Source organism: Jaculus jaculus, chromosome 5, assembly GCF_020740685.1.
Source record: "Jaculus jaculus isolate mJacJac1 chromosome 5, mJacJac1.mat.Y.cur, whole genome shotgun sequence".
Classification (NCBI taxonomy): domain Eukaryota; kingdom Metazoa; phylum Chordata; class Mammalia; order Rodentia; family Dipodidae; genus Jaculus; species Jaculus jaculus.
The window spans coordinates 57,905,927-57,930,307 of NC_059106.1; the positions used below are offsets into that span (position 1 = coordinate 57,905,927).

General features: G+C 39.9%; 1 protein-coding gene and 1 non-coding gene across 4 annotated transcripts in view; one reads left to right on the plus strand and one right to left on the minus strand.

The window, feature by feature from the left end:
- Maco1 (macoilin 1) overlaps positions 1-24,381 on the plus strand; it is a 119,224-nt gene that overhangs the window by 45,657 nt on the left and 49,186 nt on the right. For all 3 annotated transcript variants that reach the window (XM_045150159.1, XM_004657500.3, XM_045150160.1), the window contains 3 exons: positions 3,902-4,025; positions 7,086-7,264; positions 9,493-9,994. In XM_045150159.1, coding sequence (XP_045006094.1) covers positions 3,902-4,025; positions 7,086-7,264; positions 9,493-9,994 — 805 coding nt within the window. The remainder of the gene's footprint in view (positions 1-3,901; positions 4,026-7,085; positions 7,265-9,492; positions 9,995-24,381) is intronic.
- Positions 5,413-5,516, minus strand: LOC123461246. The gene has a single exon (XR_006637535.1). It is a non-coding gene; the product is annotated as a U6 spliceosomal RNA (small nuclear RNA).

Genomic DNA, 24,381 nt, shown 5'->3' on the forward strand with positions numbered 1-24,381 from the left:
CTCAAGCCCTTTTTTCATTATTTAAATCAAACACTTAAACCTTTATGATTTAGTGTCCCTGTGGTAGGCATTTAACTTACAAACTTTATTACAAAAATACCAGTTTAAAAAAGTTAGTGATTTCTATTTAGGGCTAGTTAAAGACAGCCATGTGCCAAGTAGGAAAAATGATAACAGTATTTCAGTATTGAAAGGAATGTCAGAAGTGGCTCCCTGCTCTAGGGGTATGATTGCCCCCTTTGATGTATGAAAAGAACTTCAGAGGGTATTTAACTGAACTCTTAAATTACTTACAAATAAATCCCCACAGTATCCCTGGCTCATAGTGGCTTCATAGTGATTTTCCCTTACTTGGAAACACAGAGTGACACAGAATTTACCTTCCATTTCTGGCTGTGTAACCATTTGGGGGCTGCTGTAATAGAAAGTTGTTCCCCATACTATGCTACAAAAGTGTCTTCCTTACACTCTCAACCCAGGATGACTTAACTGTTTAGGGCTCATTGATTCTTAGAGGATCCAAAAAAAAGCTTTTCCCCAAACATGAAAATGTATGAAACGTTCATTAGTGTGTCTTGGGACCTATAAGACCATCCTCTAAGCCAAAATAGTGAACTGGGTGGGAGAACCACTCGAATGAATGGAATCTCCCTCTGGTTTCCATTTCTTTGGGATCTAAAGACCCTGTCATATTCTCTTATGTCTTTCTTTTCTGTAGGCAAAACTATCTTTGATTTCACTAGCTTTTCATTGTGTGACATTTTAAGAATTCTTACCACGCTGGTCTGGTTTTTAGTGGCCCTGTGTACTGTATTTCCAGTATGTTCTAACTAGAGGAGAGCTATACAGCCACCTTTTGTTTTCTTCAAGCAACACTGTTATTTCAAACCCAGATCAGATGAGCTGTTTTGACAGCTCCAACCCATTGTGAAACCCTGAACATGACATGCACTGGGGTTTGAGAATTGGCTACCAGCGCGTCACACTTGTCTGCAGAGCTACAGGAAACCTGATTCGTAGGGCCAGCTGCAACCTGTAGTGTTTTGGCTACTGAGAGAGCTCCAGATAGTAAAGGCTTTCTGGAGAAATAGTCATCCTTTTTGGTGCTGACATTGGAGCTCTGGGGTTTGGAGTTCCCACTGTGAGCATGGTTTTCTTTGTATTTAGCACTCCCGCTGTATTTGACTTGATTTATAAGCTGCCATGAGTGTTCTTTAGTCTACTGACCTCTGATTTAAGGGATTTAAAAAGCATGTTTTCCCTTGTGTTTCTTCTCTTGGGCCATTTATACCTGTGCCTGTCTCTAGGTCTGAGTTTTTTTTCCCTCTGTCATCAGAAGGTATAGTAATCAAAATAATATCGAATGGAACTTTAGCTCAAATAGGGTACCTTGGACTCTGATTAGATACAGTGATTCCCTAAATTGCTTCAGTGTTTTTTTCTTGAGGAAACTCAACCATGTAACTTTTAAAAAATTTATTTATTTATTTATTTGAGAGCGACAGAGAAAGAGGTAGAGAGAGACAGAGAGAGAGAGAGAGAGAGAGAATGAATGGGCGCGCCAGGGCCTCCAGCCACTGAAAACAAACTCCAAACGCGTGCGCCCCCTTGTGCATCTGGCTAACGTGGGTCCTGGGGAATCAAGCCTCGAACCGGGGTCCTTAGGCTTCATAGGCAAGCGCTTAACTGCTAAGCCATCTCTCCAGCCCCACATAACTTTTTTTACTACTATTATTATTTAGGTTAGCTCTCTATCTTTTTTCCTTTTTTTTTTTTTTTGGAGTCAGGGTCTGCTCTAGCCTAGGCTAATGAAGAATTTATTCTGGCTGGGCATGGTGGCACACACCTTTAATCCCAGCACTCAGGAGGCAGAGGAGGGAGGCTCATTGTGAGTTCAAGGCCACCCTGAGACTATAGAGTGAATTCCAGGTCAGCCTGGGCTAGAGAGACCTATTTGGTTACTATATGTATGTATGTAGTATGTATGTAGGTATATGTATATGTATATATAATATGTATAGCCTGGTTATTTGTACTTTTTTCCTCCCCCCTCCCCACCGAGGTAGAGTTTTACTCTAGTCTTTCAAGTACTTAAATGTCAGAAAAACCTTTTTTTGTCTTACAGCTCGTTCTTAAGAATTTTATTTAAAAAAAATTATCAGATCATGACAACACGTTCTTTAGAAAACTGGCAACATATTCCTTTGTATAGATGCCCTGTTGATGAGCATTTAAGTTAAGCTAAAATTTTTGCTATTGTAAGCAATAGTACAATGAATATTTTCTTTTGCATTTCTATAAGTTAAGAGTCCTGGCAGTAAAATTTCTGGGTTAAAAGTATAAGTACTTGAAGGTTGGGAAAGTGACTCAGTAGGTAAGAATGCTTATTCAACAAGCATGAGGAGCTGTGTTCAATCCCCAGCTCCCACTTAGTGGCTGTGTGCGCCTGTAACCCTAGTGCTGATGGGGCAAACATAAGAGGACTCTGGTCAGTCAGCTCGCTAAAAAACAGCAAGCTCCAGGTTCAGTGAGACTGTCTTAAGAAAACAAGGAGGAAGAGCAATAGTGGAGCACAATGACACCCTCCTCTGGCCTCTGCATGGGGCATACATGTGTGCACACATCTACACATACATTCACAAGCATTTGAAATGCCTTATTTATTTACTTATTTGAGAGAGAGAGAATGGGCATGCCAGGGCCTCCAGCCACTGCTAATGAACTCCAGACAAGCATGCCCCCTTGGTCATCTGGATTACATGGGTACTGGGGAATTGAACCTGGGTTCTTACGCTCCCCAGACAAGCACCTTAGCTGCTAAGCCATCTCTCCAGCCCTACAAGCATTTTAAACTTAATTACACTGCCAAGTTGTCTTCTAAAAAAGTTGCCACAATTTATATTACTGTCAAGTTTTGTCCTCCCTACACTACACTATTGGATGTCTTTAAATTTTTTCCTAATGGGTTATTCTAGGAATTAGTGTTTTAATTTCCTCTTCTTTGTTAGTATTAAAGTTTATTTTTTGTTTGTTTGTTTGTTTGTTTTCTGGGGTAGGGTCTCATTCTAGGTCAGGCTGACCTGGAATTCACTCTGTAGTCTCATGGTGGCCTTGAACTCATGGTGATCCTTCTATCTCTGCCTCCCAAGTGCTAGGATTAAAGGCATGTGCCACCATACCCAGCTTTTTTTCTTTTTGACTGAAAAGTTTTCTTCAGTTGTCTTTATCTCATTTTCTACCCCCCTTTTTTTGGGGGGGGGAGATGTAGGAGGGTCTTAAACCTATGGCCTTGCAGATGTCAAGCTTATGTTCTACTACTGCACTAGTTCAGCTTTCTGTGTTGTTGGTTTGTCTGTTTGCTTTAGTCACTATTTTCTTTTTTTTTGGTATTTCAAGGTAGGGTCTCACTCTAGCTCAGGCTGACCTGGAATTCACTATGGAGTCTCAAGGTGGCCTTGAACTCACGGCAGTCCTCCTACCTCTGCCTCATGAGTGCCGGGATTAAAGGCGTGCGCGACCACGCCCATCAAGTCACTATTTTCATAGGATGGGCTCAAACCATCCTCTTGCCTCAGCTGTCCAAGTGCTGACGCTACAGGCAGACACCCAGCAATGCACTCAGCTTCAGTCACCTTTTCTTTTGACTGCTAGGAGCTCTTAATATCGAAGATTATGAATATTTTTTTACATGTATTCTGGATATTTTCTTCCAAGACGTTTTCCTTTTATTCCTGTCAGTGTTTCTGTGTAATTGTCATCAATAAGCTTTCAGTTTGGATCGGATTGTTTTTTAGTTGAGTTGAAAGTCTTAATACAAGTTTCTATAGTTGACTCAATCTCCCAAACAACCATCTGTGTGTCAGTGTACCATTGATGCTCGTCTCTCTGCTGCTTTCCACAGAAAGAGGAGTGTGTCTGCCTACAGTGTCCCTCTGGATACTCTTTGTTTACATTGAAGCAGCAATTAGATTTAAAGACCTCAAAAATTTTCACGTAGACCTTTGTCGTCCATTTGCTGCTCATTGGTGAGTCATTTTCAGTATTCTGATTTCTTTTCATAATTTTCAGTAGTTTTTTAGGATTTTATTTTTATTTGTTAGAGACAGGAGAGAGAGAGGGAAAGTGAGGGAATGAATGGGCACGCCAGGGCCTCTAGCCATTGCAGACAAACTCCAGATGCATGTGCCACCATATATGCATCTGGCTGACATGGGACCTGGAGAATCAAACCTGGGTCCTTAGGCTTCACAGACATGTTCTTTAACCTCTAAGCCATTTTTCCAGCCCTAATTTTCAGTGTTCTTTTTGTTTTGTTTTTGCTTTTCAAGGTAGGGGTCTCACTCTAGCTCAGGCTGACCTGGAATTTATTACGTGATAATCCCAGGGTGGCCTTAAACTCATGGTGATCCTCCTAGCTCTGCCTCCCGAGTGCTGGGATTAAAGGCGTGTGCCATCACGCCCGGCTTCAGTATTCTTAATGTATATTTTCATGTAGAATGGTAAGTTCAACTATGAAATTTTTTTGTTTTGTTTTTTTGAGTTAGGGTCTCACTCTAGTCCAGGCTGACCTGGAATTCACTATATAGTCTCAGGGTGGCTTTGAACTTTCAGTAATCCTCCTATCTCTGCCTCCCAAGTGCTGGGATTAAAGGCATGTGCCACCACACCCAGCCAACTATGAAGCTTTAAAAATTTTATTTATTTATTTATTTGAGAGAGAGAGAGAGAGAGAGAGAGAGAGAGGGAGAGAAAGAGGCAGGTCAAGAACGTTTGCACCAGGGCCTTCAGCTGCTGCAAATAAACCCCAGATGCATGTGTCACCTTGTGCATCTGGCTTACATGGGTCCTGGGAGAATTGAACCTGGGTCAAACAAACAAACAAACAAAAAAACCAAAGGGTTTTGCATGCAAGTGCCTTAACTGCTAAGCCGTCTCTCCAGCCCTATGAAGTTTTCTTCTTAGAGACTACATGAACCCAGGAGCAGTCCAGCATGCTGGGAAGAACATGAGCCTTTTTAGACAGAAGGTGTTGGAGTCCCACTCCTGTCCTAATAGTTGTGTTGCTGAGTCTATCATTGTCTCTAAGCTTCACCTTTTTTACCTGCCTCCTAGGTCGGGGAAAAAGGAAATAAGATGATATAAAATGTTTTTGAGAGAGGGTATGGGTGTACAGGGCCTCCTGCCACTGTAAGTGAGCTCTAGGTGCATTGCTACTTTGTGCATCTGGCTTTATGTGGGTACTGGGGACTCTAACTCAGGGCGTTCAGGCTTTGCAAGCAAGCCCCTTTAAATACTGAGCAATCTCTCCAGCCCCATTATTAATGTCTTTAAAGGGATATTATTTCTTCTTATGAAATGTAGGTGAATATTGAGATGTATCTCATTTTTTAAAATCTCTCAAGAAGCCATACTAAGAATATGGAGCAGTTCACGAATTTGTATGTCATCTTTGTGCAGGAGTTATGCTCATCTCTGTCGCTCTGCTTTTAGTATGCATGGTGATGCTAAATGAGCACAAGATGACATTTAACTCTTAGCTAAAAACATGTCTGAAAATGGGCTTGCTTTCTCTACATCTATTGAGGAAATCACTATTCACATTTCTCTTAATTTTACCAATTTTTACTAATATATATATCAAAACTCAAATTCTTTTCAATTTTTGTTTTCTTTTTTTGAGACAAGGGTCTCATTCTATAGGCCAGGCCATCCTGAATACACTATGTAGACCAGGGTGGCCTTGAATTCATGGTGATTCACTTACCTCAACCTCCTGAGTGGTGGCATTTATAGGTGTGAACCAGATTATTTCCAGTACTGTTTAGTATTTTCATAGACAAGTGAATTAAATAAAGCATGTCATTTTGATTTGTGGTGGGAACACATTTGGAATAATTACGAATTGATAAGTTTTAATGTGAAATAATATAATTTTGACAATATAGAGGCTTTGAAATAGTATTCATCAGTCTGATGAATGAAACTGGTTCTACTTTCTAGCCCCAGAGAGTAGACTTATAAATACACCTGGTTTAATTAGGTAATAGCTGATGAGTGATTCTTGAATTTATGTATGACAGAGTGTTTATGAATTAACTTTCCAGAAATAACTGGTGATACTGTTCCTTCTGCAGCCAGAAGGATAAATTAATGTAATTTGAATTTGACCCTAACTGTTGATAGTAAAAAATCAAATAATGGAGGGCTGGGGAGATGGCTTAGCAGTTAAAGGCACTTGATTGCAAAGCTTGCTGGCCTGGGTTCAATTCTTCAGCACCCACATAAAGCTGGGCACAAATTGGCATTGGTATTTATGATCGCTGTGTACCTATGATAGTTGAAGGCCAGCTAGTCTGAAGTTCATTTGCAGCAGCAAGAGACCCTGCCTCAAAGAAGGTAGAGCACAGACTCCTTAAAGTTGTCCTCTCACCTCTACATGTGCATCATGGCAGACATGACCCCCCCAGTACAATTTTTTAATATTAAATGATGTCCTTTTGATTTTTGTTTGTTTTTTGTTTTTGTTTTTGTTTTTTTTTGAGGTAGGGTCTCACTCTGATCCAGGCTGACCTGGAATTAACTCTGTCATCTCAGGGTGGCCTTGAACTCATGGCAGTCTTACCTCTGCCTCCCGAGTGCTGGGATTAAAGGCGTGCGCCACAACGCCCGGCTTGTCCTTTTGATTTTTAACCTTTGGTATGTTTGCTTGTGGCTACTCATAACAGTGTTGTAAGTATGCAGATGCCTAAAATCTAATGCATAAGACAGTTCATTGTTTCTTCAAAGATACTGGGCACTGTATCTAGCAGTTCCTGTGGTGACTTTTTGATTAAAGAATCCCAGAGTCTGCTGGGAACTATTTTCTTATGGTTTAGCTATTGACTTGTTCTCTGTGAGATTGTTCCACATGTACCTGCCTGTGGTTTCCACAGCAGACATGCTTGTGTGTGTGCTTATCCAATGCTGACTTCAGCCGTCATCAGTTAGAATTTATTTTCTAGTTTTAAAGTCATAGGTATTCTCATGTGCTCGATACTTGTATTGTTTTAAGATTATAGTTACTGACCAGATTGTCTTCTTTGTAGTATTGGGTACCCGGTGGTGACTTTGGGCTTTGGCTTCAAAAGTTATGTGAGCTACAAAATGCGGTTAAGGAAGCAAAAGGAAGTTCAAAAGGAAAACGAATTTTATATGCAGCTTCTTCAGCAGGCCCTTCCTCCAGAGCAACAGATGCTACAGAAGCAAGAAAAGGAGGCCGAGGAAGGTAGGGCTTTACCCTGAAGCTGTAGGCCCATACAGCACTCAGATTTTGTCTTAGGAGACTTTCTCCCTTAAGAAAAAATAGCTAGAATTTTGGATTTTCCTATTTTCTGGTGTTTCTCCTCAGGGCCATTGTTTTTTGTTTTTGTCATGAAATGGAAAGTGGAGATATTTCTTACTCTCTGAAAGGTCATCTGCTTCCTATGTTTATTTCTTTTTTTTTTTTTTTGAGGTAGGGTCTCACTCTAGCCCAGGCTCATTTTTTTTTTTTTTGAGGCAAGCCCAACAGACTGGTCTTTTAAAATAAATAAATAAATATAAATATAAATATGTGTATATATATATATATTATTTATTTAAGAGAGAGAAAGAGAGAGAGAATATGATTGGCTGCTTCAGGGCCTCCAGCCACTGCAAACAAACTCCAGATGCACGCGCCCCCTGTGCATCTGGTTAACGTGCATCCTGGGGAATCGAAACAGAATCCTTTGGTATGGCAGGCAAACACCTGAGCTGCTAAGCCATCTCTCCAGCCCTATTTCATTATTTTCAATTTCATGATTTCTTATTTAATACTTTACTTATTACAAATTTTATAAGAAAGTATTTATGCCCGGCAACAACATAGCATATAGCTATGAAATGGTAGCTGAAGTGAGTCAAGAACCAGAGTATAAGCACAACAGTGGTGTGGACCCATGGGGCTCAGTTGTATATTCAGAGGTCTTCTGATCACAGAAAGACAGATGAGTCCTGTTCTCATGGTTAAGATATTGTGGATTTTAAATTGCTATTTTTAAATTTTTTAATTTTTTTGTTTGAGAGACAGTGAGAGTATGCACATGCCAGGGCCTCCTGCCATGGCAGACAAATCCCAAATGCATGTGCCATCTGGCTCTATGTGTGGTCTGGGGAACTGAACCTGGGTTAGCAGGCTTTGTAAACTGGTGCCTTTACCCTATGCACCATCTCTCCAACCTGGATTTTATTTTATTATTATTTTACTTTGACCTTTTAAAATTTTTTTTAAAAATTTTTATTCATTTTTATTTATTTATTTGAGAGCGACAGAGAGAGAAAGAGGCAGAGAGAGAGAGAGAGAATGGGCACGCCAGGGCCTTCAGCCACTGCAAACGAACTCCAGATGCGTGCGCCCCCTTGTGCATCTGGCTAATGTGGGTCCTGGAACCAGGGTCCTTAGGTTTCACAGGCAAGCGCCTAACCGCTAAGCCATTTCTCCAGCCTCTTAAAGTTTTTGTATTGACCACTTCCATAATTATAGACAATAAATCATGATAATTCCCTTCCCTCCTCAGTTTCCCCTCCTAACCTGGATTTTAATTTTCTTTTTTTGGTTTTTTAGAGGTAGGGTCTCACTCTAGCTCAGGCTACCTGGAATTCACTCTATAGTCTCAGGGTGGCCTTGAACTCATGGTGATCCTCCTACTTCTGCCTCCCAAGTGCTGGGCTTAAAGGTGTGTGCCACCATGCCTGGCCCTGGATTTAAAATTTCTATTTTTCCAATAATGATAGATACATTGAGAGCAACACTAGTTTTCTTGGCTGAGGAGTTGGAAACTTGAGATGATGTTTTTTAGTTTGTGTCAAAATATTTTTCTCTGAGGTAGTACAAAAATATCTTTCAAGTATATCTTAACACATTAAAATGTAGAGGTAATACAACAAATTCTTTATAACTGACCTGGTAAATGGTACATGCTTCTTATTACCTCAGTACTAAAATTGAGGAAAAAATACATGTCTCATATCCTGAATTCACACCTTTTTATATGTTTCTTATGTTTTCAGTAACATTACTAGCAGCCTGTTTAATACAGGTATCTTTTAAAATACGCCCTCTTAGGAAAATGACTTGTCTTTGTCCTCTTACCTCTGTGACAAAAAGTTTTAATTGATACACTAAGTATGACTTAATTATAAAATTCTAATTTTTAAAAATAAAATTCTAATCTTAAAGCCAAATATTTACTGCCTGATGTTCATAAAATACAAATTTCTAAACATGCAGTTTCTCAAATGCATTTAGAGTTATTTCTTAAAGTTAGCATAATGTACTATAATACTTCTAAATGAGTTTCTAATTAATGTAATAATTTCAACATCTAGATAATATGCCTTATTAAATCAATTTTGTCTGTGTTTTTAAAAAGCTAAATATTCCAGTGTGGGTTTTTTTTTTGTTTGTTTGTTGGTTTGTTTTTGGTATTGTAGCAGCCAAAGGATTACCTGACATGGATTCTTCGATCCTTATACATCACAATGGAGGCATCCCAGCCAACAAAAAACTGTCCACAACTTTGCCAGAGATAGAATATCGAGAAAAAGGGAAAGAAAAGGACAAGGATGCCAAAAAACATAACCTTGGAATAAATAACAACAACATCCTACAGCCTGTAGACTCAAAAATACAAGAAATTGAATATATGGAAAACCATATCAATAGCAAAAGATTAAATAATGATCTTGTAGGAAGTACAGAAAATCTCTTGAAAGAGGACTCATGCACTGCTTCCTCAAAAAATTACAAAAATGCCAGTGGAGTTGTGAACTCCTCACCTCGAAGTCACAGCGCTACAAATGGGAGCATTCCTTCCTCATCTGGTAAAAATGAGAAGAAGCAGAAGTGCACCAGCAAGAGCCCGAGCACACACAAAGACTTAATGGAGAACTGTATTCCTAACAACCAGCTGAGCAAACCAGATGCTCTGCTAAGGTAAGTGTGCATGCTGTGCCCTTACCAGCTCCGTTCAGTCAACTGGTCATACTCTTGAAAAGCAGACATTTTCTGATGGTCTTGGAGGAATTATAAGCAGATAGTGTGTGACTGGTGATATTTTGCAGTTTTAACACATTTGTCGGCCACTTTGTGTCATATTAAAGCATTGAGTTAGCTTTGCCTGGTGTTCTGAGTAAGAGGTGATGTGATTACTTCCCACTTTGTTGTTTGTTGTTGAGGCAGTCTCACTGCAGTCCAAGCTGACCTGGAACTCATTCTGTAGCCCAGGTTGGCCTTGAACTCATGGTGGGCCTCCTTCGTCAGTCTCTGGAGTGCTGGGAGTAAAGGCATCTGTAACTGTGGCCAGCTTTACTTTGTACATTTTATTTTATTTAGCATTTTATAGACAATATACCATGACCATAATCCCCTTGCACCACTCCTCTTTCCCCCTCCCAAGTCACCCTCCACTGATCCCTTCTTTCCAGCTAGTCTTTCTTCTAACTTCCAGCATTTGACTCATTTCCATGCAACCTGATTCTTAGGTGTCCTTAAAAAAGATGTTTCTTCTTCCTTGTTCATCCTTTTATGTTTGCATAACAAACAAGCTTGTGCCCTGTTCATGCAAATCTTTCTTTAAAAGTATTTACTTAAGAGACAGAGAGAGTGAGAATGCGTGTGCCAGGGCCTCCTGCCACTGCAAATGAGCTGTAGATGTGTGTGCCGCTTTAATAGCTTCACATAGGCCCTGGAGAATCATACTCAGGCTGTCACAGTTGGCAAGCAAAAATCCCTTTAACTGCTGAGTCATATCTCTAGCCCAGTGCAAATCATTTTATAGTCAAACAGATACATTTTGGCCTGTGTGTGTGTAGGAAAGTTGTGGTTTCTACCTTGGGCTTGTTTTGTTCCTTTTTCTCCAGTTAGATTATGAATTCTCCATTGATAACTGTGGCAAAGTTAGGTCTGAAGGTAATCTTTTACCATTCCATTGAGCAAACATAATGTTGGATGTTGGTTTAATCAGAAATGTTCCTTTCCTCATCTTTAATTAAAATAACATTGTCAGGGCTGAAAAGATGGCTTAGTGGTTTAAGGTACTCCAAGGTTCGATTCCCAATACCCATGTAAAGCCAGATACACAAGGTGGCACATGCATCTGGAATTTGTTTGCAGTGTCTAAAGGCCCTGGCGTGCCTATTCTCTCTGTCTCTCTGTCTCTCTCTCTCTTTTTTTTTTTTTTTTTTTTTTGCTTTTTTGAGGTAGGGTTCACTCTAGCTCAGGCTCTCCTGAAATTCACTATGTAGTCTCAGGGTGGCCTCAAGCTCACTGCGATCCTCCTACCTCTGCCTCCCTAGTGTTGGGATTAAAGGCATGTGCCACCATGCCCAGCTCTATTCTCTCTCTCTCTTTTTTTTTTTTTTTTTTTGGTTTTTACGAGGTAGGGTCTCACACTAGTCCTGACTGACCTGGAATTCACTATGTAGTCTTAGGGTGGCCTTGAACTTATGGTGATCTTCCTACCTCTGCCTCTCAAGTGCTGGGACTAAAGACGTGCACCACCATGCCCGGCCCAGCTCTATTCTCTCTCTTTATTTGCCTCTTTCTCTCTAAAATAAGTAAACAAAACTTAAAATTTTTTTTTTAATATTTATTTCACTATGCAGTCTCAGGGCTGCAATCCTCCTACCTCTGCCTCCTGAGTGCTGGGATTAAAGGCATGCGCCACTTTGCCCAGTCCCCAAAATTCTTTAAAAATAACATTGTTAGAATCTAGCATGGTGGTACACACCTTTAATCCCAGCACTTGGGAGGCAGAGGTAGGAGAATTGCTGTGAGTTCAAGGCCAGCCTGGCACTACAGGTCAGCCTGGACAAGAGTGAAACCCTACCTTGCAAAAGCAAAACAAAAATAAATAACATCATTGTGTCATATTGACCAGCTGAGACTTTATTTCGCTGAATTTGATAAGACTTATGTTAGGCAAACATATATGTTGTTTTACCAGTGATTTTCAATCTGGAAACTGACATATAAATATCTTTTTTTTTTGCCTATGGTTAACTCTACAGCGCAATTGTAACTTACTCAGTCCAGTAGGTTTCTTTTTTTTTTTTTTTCTATAGTAGGTTTCTTATATTGCACTTCCTGTGGCTTACTTAAAGGCCAAGGGCCATTTATTCTAGGAGGGAAGGTTTCCAGCATTATAAATTCTGTGAAACAGAGTGTTACTTAGTTTAATTCTGTGATTGATAGCTGGATTAAGGAAAATATGTTTAGGGTCTTCTGCTCTACCTTTAGATCCTATTGCAGCTTCAAATTAGCTTTTGTGCCACTTTTGGAAGCATGTTCTTGCTTCCTTGCTCTGATGCCAGGAGGCATCCATCCTGCCCATGAGTGCCCTGCAAAGAAAATAGTCAGCAGAGAACCTCCTCCAGATGCCCCGGGGGACAACGGCCAATAAGTAGGCATTCTGTTTCAAAAGGAATTTCCCACAAATTCACTAGATGCAGTAGAGGAGACACATGTCACAAGTTACTTAACATCCTTTTTCTTACATGATTGTAATAATAGCAGTGAAGCCAAAACCTGCTCCTCTGTTGATGGCCAGCAGTCAAAGCATTCTTAGGCCCCAGCTGTGATAGGAATTGACTGCACTGACTATCTTTAGTACAGGAGTTTGAGGACCAGATGGCCAGTCATCCAGTGAACTAGGAACCATACTGTGGATTTTCTACCCCTCTTACCTACTTCTGGGAGCTTGGCTTCTTCATTGGTCACTAATATATGCTATGCCTTGACCTGTAGGGCCCCAGAGCACTAGTAGAGAACTACTAGCTATCAAGTAAGTAAATAGAAAATAGCATATCTAAGTAGTTTTATAAGCTTCCATAGGATTTAAATTTTTTTTGATTTAAAATTTTTCTTCTCAACTTTTTTAAATTTTTATTAACATTTTCCATGATTATAAAATATATCCCATGGTAATTCCCTCCCTCCCCACCCCCACACTTTCGCATTTGAAATTCCATTCTCCATCATATTACCTCCCCATTTCTTCTCAATTTTTTTTAATTAATTAATTTATTTATTTGAGAGCGACAGACATAGAGAGAAAGACAGATAGAGGGAGAGAGAGAGAATGGGCGCGCCAGGGCTTCCAGCCTCTGCACACGAACTCCAGATGCGGGCGCCCCCTTGTGCATCTGGCTAATGTGGGATCTGGGGAACCGAGCCTCAAACCGGGGTCCTTAGGCTTCACGGGCAAGCGCTTAACCGCTAAGCCATCTCTCCAGCCCTTCTTCTCAATTTTTATTAACATTTTCCATGATTATAAAAAATATACCATGATAATACCCCCCCACTTTCCCCTTTGAAATTTCATTCTCCATCATTCCCTCCCCATCTCAATCAGTCTCTCTTTTATTTTGATATCATGATCTTTTCCTCCTCTTATGATGGTCTTGTGTAGGTAGTGTCAGGCACTATGAGGTCATGGATATCCAGGCCATTTTATGTCTGGAGGGAGCATGTTGTAAGGATTCCTACCCTTCTGTTGGCTCTTACATTCTTTCTGCCACCTCTTCCACATTAGACCCTGAGCCTTGGAAGGTGATTGCAGTACTGAGTACTACGGTCACTTCTTTCCAGCACCATGATACCTTCTGAGTCGTCCCAAGGTCACTACCATCTGAAAAGAGAAGATTCTCTACCAAAAATGAGAGTAGCATTAATATAAGGCTATGAACATTAACAGAAGTGCTTACTGGTCAGTTTGATAAGCATAGTACATACATTTTTCCCGACACCAGCAGAAGTTGCACCCCTAGGGCTCTTGACTACCCCTGTTTTAAGTTTTCAGTATCAGGGATGTGTTTCCCCCCCGCCCCCATGGAGCGGGCCTCCAGTCCTATTGGAGGGCAGTTGGTTTCCACCATGACAGACGTACCACTGTTGCATCCATTGGCTCATTTGGCCTGGCTGGCCAATTATAAGGCTTGCAGTGTCAACTGTTGAATATCTTCACTGGTGGTATCGCTTTCTCCCATTGAACTACATGTAGAATGGCTTCTTCCAGCTTTCTGTCAGCTGGTCTATATGGAGGAGGTTATCAGCTTAGTTCCAGCAGGATTTCTCAGTGGCCTTGCAGCCCAAATATGTGGAGTCTTCAGCAATAGGGTCTTACTATCTGTTCCTGGTGGGAAATCAAGGGCCTCGGCAATGGCCTATAATGTTTTGGGGGCATCAGGGACCTCCCTGGCCAACAACTCACTGGAGGTATCCCATCCCTGGCACTGAAAATTTCCTAACAATGATCTGTGGCTCCTGAGTGTTCCATTGTCTGAAACCGAAGGATTCTATATGATTTATTTGCATCCTGTTAGATTTTTTTTTTTATTATCCTCTTAGATTTTGATTAGCCCTCCCTCCACCTTTCCTTTACTCAGTCTCTTCCCCTGACCTCACTTTGGGCCTTTTCACCCCCATTAATCTATTCTTCTACTTACATATATACAATACCAACCTATTAAGTACCCTCCTCCCTCCTTCCTCTTCCCGTTATATCTCCTTTTTAACTTACTGGACTCTGCTACTGAGTTTTTTCCTTCTCACACAGAAGCCCAGTCATCTGTAGTTAGGATCCACATATGAGGGAGAATATGCAGCACTTGGCTTTCTGGGCCTGGGTTACTTCACTTAGTATAATCCTTTCCAGATCCATCCATTTTCCTGAAAATTTCATGATCTTATTTTTCTTTAGCTCTGGGTAGATCTTCATTGTATAAATGTGCCACATCTTCATTATCCACTCATCAGTTGCAGGACATCTAGGCTGGTTCCATTTCCCAGCTATTATGAATTAAGCGGCAATAAACATGGTTGAGCATGTGCTTCTAAGGAAATAGGATGAGTCCTTAGGATATATGTCTAGGAGTGCTATAGCTGGGTCATATGGTAGGTCAATTTTTACCTGTTTTAGGAACCTCTACACTGATTTCCACAATGGCTGGACCAGATTGCATTCCCACCAACAGTGTAGAAGGGTTCCTCTTTTTCCACATCCCTGCCAACATTTATGATCATTTGTTTTCATGATGGTAGCCAATCTGATAGGAGTGAAATGGAATCTCCACGTAGTTTTAATCTGCATTTCCCTGATGACTAGGGATGTAGAACTTTTTTTTAGATGCTTATACATCGTCTGTATTTCTTCTTTTGAGAACTCTCTATTTAGCTCCATAGCCCATTTTTTAATTGGCTTGTTTGACTTCTTATTATTTAACTTTTTGAGTTCTTTGTATATCCTAGGTATTAATCCTATATCAGATATATAGTTGGCAAAGATTTTTTTTCCCATTCTATAGGTTGCCTCTTTGCTTTTTTCACTGTTGTCTTTGCAGTGCAAAATCTTTGTAATTTCATGAGGTCCCAAGTGATTAATCTGTGGTTTTATTGCCTGAGCTATTGGGTTGTATTCATAAAGTCTTTGCTAAGACCAGTGTATTGAAGGGTTTCCCCTACTTTTTCCTCTAGCAGTTTCAGAGTTTCAGGTCTGATGTTAAGGTCTTTCATCCATTTGGATTTATTTCTTGTGCGCATGGAGAGAGAGAAGAATCTATTTCATCCTTCTACAGATACATATCCAGTTTTCCCAGCACCATTTGCTGAAGAGGCTGTCTTTTCTCCAATGAGTATTTTTGGCATTTTTATTGAATATCAGGTGGCTATAGCTCCCTGGACTTATATCTGGGTCCTCTATTCTGTTCTGTTGATTTACATATCTGCTTTTGTGCCAGTACCATGCTGTTTTTGTTACTATGGTTCTGTAGTATAGGTTAAAACCAGGTATGGTGATACCTCCTGCCTTATTTTTGTTGCTCAGTATTATTTTAGATATTCGAGGTTTTTTTGTGATTACAAATGAAGTTTTGGATTGTTTTTTCTATTTCTGTGAATAATGCCTTTGGAATTTTGATGGGGATTGCATTAAATGTGTAGATTGCTTTTGGTATGATCGCCATTTTCTTTTTTTTTTTTAATTTTTTTTTTTTGATGGCCATTTTCATAATATTGATTCTTCCAATCCAGGAGCAAGGGATGTTTTTCCATTTCCTAGTGTCTTCTGCAATTTCTCACCTGAGTGTTTTATAGTTTTCATTGTAGAGATCCTTTACTTCCTTGGTTAGGTTTATTCCAAGGTACTTTATTTTCTTTGATACAATTGTGAATGGGAGTGATTCTCTGATTTCATCCTCTTATGTTTGTTGTTAGCATATAGAAATGCTACTGATTTCTGTGCATTTATTTTGTATCCTGCTACATGGCTGTAGGTGTTTATCAGCTCTAACCGTTTGCTGGTAGAGTCTTTAGGGTCCTTTATGTATAGAATCATGTCATCTGCACATAATGATAACTTGATTTCTTCCTTTCCAATTTGTATCTCTTTTATTTGCATCTTTTGCCTTATTGCTATGGATAAGACTACTATATTAAATAAAACTGGGGACAATGGACACCCTTGTCTTGTTCCTGATTTTAGTGGAAAAGCTTCCAGTTTTTCCCCATTTAGTAATATGTTGGCTGTAGGCTTGTCATAAATAGCCTTTATTATATTGAGATATGCTCCTTCTATTCCCAGTCTCTGTAGGACTTTTTATCATGAAGGGATGTTGGATTTTGTCAAACACTTTCTCTGTGTCTAATGAGATGATCATATGATTTTTGTCCTCCATTTACATAATATATTACATTTATTGATTTGTGTATGTTGAACCATCCCTGCATCTCTGGGATAATGCCTACTTGGTCATGGTGAATGATCTTTCTGATATATTCTTGTATTCTCTTTGCCAATATTTTGTTGAGAATTTTTGCATCTATGTTCATGAGGGAGATTGGTCTGTAATTTTCTTCTTTTGTTCTGTCTTTGCCTGGTTTTGGTATCAAGCTGATGCTGGCTTTATAGGTAGGATTCCTTCTTTTTCTATTTTATGGAAAACCTTAAGAAGCAATGGTGTTAGTTCTTCCCTGAAGGTCTGGTAAAATTCACCAGTAAATCCATCTGGGCCTGGACTTTTTTCAGTTGGGAGATTTTTGATAACTGCTTGGATCTCCATGCTTGTTATGGGTCTATTTAAGTGATTAATCTCATCTTTATTTAATTTAGGTGGGTCATATAAATTGAGGAGGTCATCTATTTCTTTCAGATTTTCATACTTTGTGGAGTATATGCTTTTATAGTATGTCCCTATGATTTTTTTGAATTTCTTTGGCATCTGTTTTGATGTTACCTTTTTCACCTCTAATTTTATTAATTTGTGTCTCCACTCTCTTTCTTTTGGTCAGATTTGCTAAGGGTTTATCAATCTTGTTTACCCTTTCAAAAAACCAACTCTTTGTTTCATTGATTCTTTGGATTTTTTTTTTTGTTTGTTTGTTTGTTTCTATTTCACTAGTTTCTGCCCTAATCTTTATTAGTTCTTCCTGTCTACTGATTTTTGGTTTGCCTTGTTCTTCTTTATCCAAGGCTTCAGGGTGAAGCATTAGGTAGTTTACTTGCGACTTTTCTAATTTCTTAATATTGGCACTTAAAGCTATAAATTTACCTCTTAGGACTGCCTTCATTGTATCCCAGAGATTTTGGTATGTTGTGTTCTCATTATCATTTGACTGTCTAAATATTTTGATTTCCTTCTTGATTTCTTCATTGACCCATTCATCATTTAGTAGTGTGTTGTTTAATTTCCATGATTTTGTGTATGCTCTAAGCCTTTCTTGCTATTGATTTGTAGTTTGATTCCATTGTGGTCAGATAGAATGCAAGGAATTATTTCAGTTTTCCTGAATTTGTTAAGATTTGCTTTGTGTTCTAATATATGGTCTATTTTAGAGAATGTTCCATGTGCTGTTGAAAAGAATGTATATTCTGCAGCATTTGGATGAAATGTCCTGTAGATATGTTAGGTCTGTTCCTTCTATGACCTCATTTAGTCCAGATTACTCTCTGTTTATTGTTTCCTGGGATGACCTGTCAATTGATGAGTGTGGGGTGTTGAAGTCCCCCACTACCTGTGACCTTAGTTCTAATAGCCTTTGTTTGATGAACTTGGGGCCCCCCATGGTAGGTGCATATATGTTTAGGATTGTAATGTCCTCTTGTTAGAGGGTGCCTATAATCAATATAAAGTAACCTTCCTTATCTTTCTTGATTAACGTTGGACTGAAGTCTACCTTGTCAGATATTAGGATAGCAACCCCTGCTTGTTTTCTAGGTCCACTTGCTTGAAACACCATTTTCCAACCTTTCACCCTAAGATAGTGTCCATCCTTTGTAGAAAGGTGGGTTTCTTGGAGGCAACAAATTGAAGGGTCCTTCTTTTTAACCCAGTCTGTAAACCTATGCCTTTTGGTTGGGGCATTGAGGCTGTTGATATTAAGAGATAATACTGAAAGGTGTGCATTCATTTTTGCCATTTATTTATTTTTTTTTTTGTGGTTCTTCTGGTTTTACCTTTGCTCTCTTGTGTTAACTAGTATTTGAGTATTGTTGTTTTTTTCCCAGTTCCTTATATGTGTGCTTCTCTTTTTATTCAGTATGGAGGATTCTTTCAAGTATTTTCTGTAGAGCTGGTTTTGTCTTCAAATAATCCTTTGGCTTGCTTTTGTTGTGGAATGTTCTTATTTCTTCGTCTATTTGAATGGATAGTTTTTTTGGGGGGGGGGTTTCCGAGGTAGGGTCTCACTGTATCCCAGGCTAACCTGGAATTCACTCTGTAGTCTCAGGGTGGCCTCGAACTCACAACAGCCCTCCTACCTCTGCCTCCCAAGTGCTGGGATTAAAGGCGTGCACCACCACACCCGGCTTTGAATGGATAGTTTTGCAGGATAAAGTAACATTGGTTGACAGTTGTTATCTTTCAGGACTTGGAATATATCACTCCATGCCCTTGTGGCTTTTAAAGTTTGTGTCGAGTAATCTGCTGTAATCCTGATAGGCTTGCCTTTGTAGGTAGCTTGATTTTTCTCTCTGACTGCTTTCAATATTTTTTCTTTGGTGTGTGTGTTTGGTAGTTTGATTATAATATGGCTAGGAGAGGTTCTTTCCAGGTTTTGTCTGGCTGGTGTTCTAAAGGATTCCTATATCTGCATTGGCACCTTTTTCCCAATTTGGGGGAAGTTTTCTTCTATGATTTTGTTGAAGACACCTACTATGCCTTTGGAGTGAAATTCTTCTCCTTCTACTATGCCCTGAATTCTTATGTTTGATCTTTTCATAGTGTCCCAAATATCTTCAAATTCTCACCAATACTTTTCTATAAGTTTGTCTTTCTCTTTGTTGGACAGTATTAGATTTGCCACCTGGTCTTTTAGCTTAGATATTCTGCCCTCTTCTTCATCCACTCTACTGGTGAGATTTTCTACAGTTTTTTATTTCATTAACTGTGTTCTTCATTGCTAGTAATTCTAACTGGTTTTTCTTTATTATTTCTATTTCCTTATTTATGTCTAGTATTGACCTCTTTATTTCATTAAATTGGTGTCCTTTGTTTTGATTCCTTTGATTTCCTCTTTCATTCCTTTGATTTCTTCTTTGACTTCTTTGAACATATTTATAATCATTCTTTTGAAATCTTTCTCAGGCATTTCCTCTAACTCGTTCTCACTGGAGGTCATTTCTGATGTATTAATACTTTTTGGTGGATTTATATTGTCTTGATTTTTGGTGTTTCTTGTGTTATAATGTATATATTTTTGCATCCTTGATTATTTAATGGTTGAGTTTTCCAGTTAGCTGGGTACTATTAGATGTATCAGACAATCTGATGTTATATAACTTCAGGGTAGGAGCTTAAGGCGTTAGGTGTGGCTCTCAAGACAGCGTATCTACAAAAGTGACTGTAGGTGTTGGGTTTGCCTGCTATGAGAGTATTCAAGTAGGCTGAGTGGAACAAAATACAGGCAGATTTTAAAATTTAACTAAAAAAATGTGTATTTTCAATGAAAAATAGCTCAGAGTATTTATCCAAGAGTAGGTATTATGTCAACCAGATCCTCTAACTGTCCCTTAGGGTGTGTGGTGCCCCACCCACACACTTAATCCTGACAACAAGGAGGTTAAGATTTCTGATCTGTTGAGGGTTCCAAGTCAGCTGTGAGCAGGTGAGACTCTTCCCTGGTGTAATCCTAGTCACCTCTGCCCCTGCTTGAGTCCTGCTGTCAGTTCAAGTTGGCTTGGCCGGGTCCCTGGACGTCTGCTCTGTTCGCTGGAGCTGGGCACTGGCGGTGGGGGAGGGGAGGCTGCCGATGCTGCTCTAGTTCTCTCGCTGTTCCACGTGTTCTTCTACCTTGTGATCCGCTCCTCTGTTGTTCACTGCCGCTCTCCCTTTACGTTTCTTGAGTTTGCGGAGAGCTCGGGTGTGAGTGGAAGCTCCCCTCACCTGGCTTTTCCTCTGGATTTTAAATTTTAAGTGTCATATAAAAATAAAGAAATGAGTCAGGCATGGTGGTGCATGCCTTTAATCCCAGCAATTGGGAAGCAGAGGTAGGAGGATTGCTGTAAATTTGAGAGGCCACCCTGAGACTATATAGGGAATTCCAGGTCAGCCTGGACTAGAGTGAGATCCTACCTCAAAAAACAAAACAAAACAAACAAACAAACAAACAAAAGACAGAAAAAGAAGAAAAGAAATGGCTGGGTGTGGTGGCACATGCCTTTAATCCCAGGCAGGTAAGATGATTGCTATGAGTTCAAGGCTGCAGAGAGACCCTACCTTAAAAAACAAAACAAAAAGTTGGGATGGAGAGATGGCTTAGTAGTTAAGCTACTTGATGCAAACTCTAAGGACCCAGGCTCAGTTTCTCAGGGCCCACGTAAGCCAGATGCACAAGGTTGTGCATTTGTCTGGAGTTTATTTGCAGTGACTAATGGTCCTGGTGTACCCATTCTCTTTCCCTCTGTCAAATAAATAAATAAAAATAAACAAAAAAACCCAAGGTGAACATTGTCAGATACTAAACCTGTTTAAAAACAAACAAAAAAAATTCAGCAAAGGGAAAAATTTAAATAAAATTCCATTTATTTGATGGAATTTTAGTACAGGAATTAAAAAAATCATACTTTTGAGTAAGAATTTGGGGCAGCCAGGCCTAGTGGCACATGCCTTTAATTCCAGCACTCAGGAAGCATATGTAAGTAGCTTTATAAGCCTCCATAGGATTTTAAATTTTTTTTAAATTATTTATTTATTTATTTAAGAGCGACAAACACAGAGAGAAAGACAGATAGAGGGAGAGAGAGAGAATGGGTGCGCCAGGGCTTCCAGCCTCTGCAAACGAACTCCAGACACGTGCGCCCCCTTGTGCATCTGGCTAACGTGGGACCTGGGGAACCGAGCCTCGAACCAGGGTCCTTAGGCGTCACAGGCCAGCGTTTAACCGCTAAGCCATCTCTCCAGCCCGGATTTTAAATTTTAAGTGTAATATAAAAATAATGAATGGGGTGTGGTGGTACATACCTTTAATCCCAGCACTTGGGAAGCAGAGGTAGGAGGATGGCTGTGAGTTCAAGGCTACCCTACCTCAAAAAAAGAAAAAAAAAAAAAGAATTTGGGGGCTGGAGAGATGGCTCAGTGGTTAAAGGCACTTGTTTGCAAAGTCTAGTGACTCAGATTCAATTCTTTAGCACCCACCTAAAGCTAGATATGTCTGGAGTTTCTTTGCAGTGGCAACAGGCCCCTGGTGTCTGTCTCTCTGTTTCTCTGTCTCTCTCTCTCTCACATAAATAGATAAAGGTTTAAAAATAAAAAGTTTGGGAAAGTATTGTGACATGATTTTTTTATGAAAGGAGAAAAATCTAATTTAAAATTTTATTTTTGGGGCTGGAGAGATGGCTTAGCTGTTACCTTGCATGCCTGAAAATCCTAAAGACTTAAGTTCGACTCTCCAAAATTCATGTAAGCCAGATGCACAGAGTGATGCATGCACACAAGGTAGCATACACATTAGTGTTCATTTGCAGTGGCTAAGGTCCTGGTGTGCCAATTCTTTTTTTTTTCCTAAATTTTTATTAACGTTTTCCATGATTATAAAAAATAACCCATGGTAATACCCTCCCTCCCCTCTCTTTCCCCTTTGAAATTCCATTCTCCATCATATCCTCTCCCCATCTCAATCAGTCTCACTTTTATTTTGATGCCATGATCCTTCCCTCCTCTTATGATGGTCTTGTGTAGGTAGTGTCAGGCACTATGAGGTCATGGATATCCAGGCCATTTTGTGTCTGGAGGAGCACATTGTAAGGAGTCCTACCCTTCCTTTGGCTCTTACATTCTTTCTGCCACCTCGTCCGCATTAGACCCTGAGCCTTGGAAGGTGTGATCGAGGTGTTACTCAGTATTCCAGTCACTTCTTTCTAGCACTATGATACCTTCTGAGTTGTCCCAAGGTCACTGCCATCTGAAAAGAGAAGATTCTCTACCCAGAGTGAGAGTAGCATTAGTATAAGGGTATGAATATTAAGAGAAGTGCTTACTGGGCAGTTTGATAAGCATAGTATATACATTCATCCAGACATCAGCAGATGTTATACCCCTGGGGCTCATGACTGCCCCTGTTTTAAGTTTTCAGTATCAGGGATGTATTCCCTCCCATGGAGTGGGCCTCCAGTCCAAGTGGAGGGCAGTTGGTTTCCACCATGATAGACGTGCCACTATTCTGGTGTGCCAATTCTTTTTCTTTCTCAAAATTAAAAAAAAAAAAATTTTTTTCCAACATACACCAAATAGGGGTTTGAAGGAGAAAACCAAACTGTTCACAAAAGTTGTTGCCTCATGATAGTACTGGACATTTATTATTTTATTTTTATTTTCTTACATTAATTTTTTGGTTGTTGTTGTTGAATACAAAGAGTTTGAAAGGAAAGGTACCTCAGCAAATTATCCATCTTGTTTGGAGAATGCCTTATCTCATTTCCTTTCACTCTTGCTTATCTCCTTGTTTGACTTCCTGTATGATTTTGTGAATGCTATGGAGGCTGACTGATGTAGACCTGGTGTGTTTGAGTTGCTAGTGAGAAAATGGGTTTGTACTCTTCAGATGGAGAAGGCTGTACTTCTCCTAATGTAAACATGCAGGGCTCCACAACCCTGCTTTTGCATGCACACCAAGGTTGGGCCTGGCTCAGGCTGGCTGTAACTTCACTGGGATGCTTTCTACCCTTTCTCAAGTATTTAGAGAGAGAATTTAAAACCAGTCCTACATTAACCAGTCACTTTATTGCAGTAATAAATTAATTGCAACACAATCTACAGTTTGCCTTGTTTCAATATTGTGAGTGTGAATTGCTGTTTTGAGACACCAATTTAGTGGCTTTGAGGAGAAATTAGTGGTCCACCACTTTCAGGGAGCTTTCTCAGAAGTCCAGATGCAGCTAGACTACTCCCTCAAGAGACTAGCAGTCCTGTGGGTGTAGGTCTCCTCTGTCTCTCTGAGCTCTGAGGATGTTGTACACTCAGCTTAGCAAACACAGCAGCACACAGGCCACATCTGGCTCACTGCCTGTCTTTGTAAAGATGAGTTTTGTCGGAACACAGCCCACTGTCACTTGTTTACATAATGTCAGTAGATACTTTCATGGCAGAGTTGAGTGGCTAAGATGGAGACTACAGCTATAAAGCCGGAAGCATTTACTTCTGGTGCTATTCAGAAAAAGCATGCTGACCTGCAAGAACTCTTCATTTTTGTGTCTAATTAATAAAGTTCTCAGAGCAGGGCGTGGTGGGACATGCCTTTAATCCCAGCACTGGGGAGGCAGAGGTAGGAGGACCGCTGTGAGTTGGGAGGCCACCCTGAGTCTCCATAGTGAATTCCAGGTTAGCCTAAGCTATAGTGAGACTATACCTCAAAAAAATAAACAAAAACCAAACAATAATAAAAATAAAATAAAGTTCTTAGTGAATGTTCACTGGATCAAATAGTCACATGGGAACAGAACTGAGTGAATGGAGAAGGATCAGGTTGTCTGTGAGGAGGTGCTAGCCAGTGTAGATGGATTGCAAAGTAAGGGGAGACTGGGAGAAAGGAGCAAAATTTGAGAAGTGTAAGTGTTGCTGTAGGGTTATTCCAGGAAAAGCTTGAGTTGCCAAGACCAGTCTCAAGTCCTTTTTTTGTTTGATAATCACATATTTTATATATTCCATTTTAGCTTAATTTTGTGAATTCTTAGAATGTGTGTTACATGTGTGTATATGTTTATACATGTGTGGGCACACTTTGTAGGTGCTCATGTGTTCTGGAGATAGGAGGTCGGCATGAAGTATCTTCCTCAGCCACTCTATACCTTATTTATTGAGACACTGTTACTGAACTCAGTGCTCACCAATTTG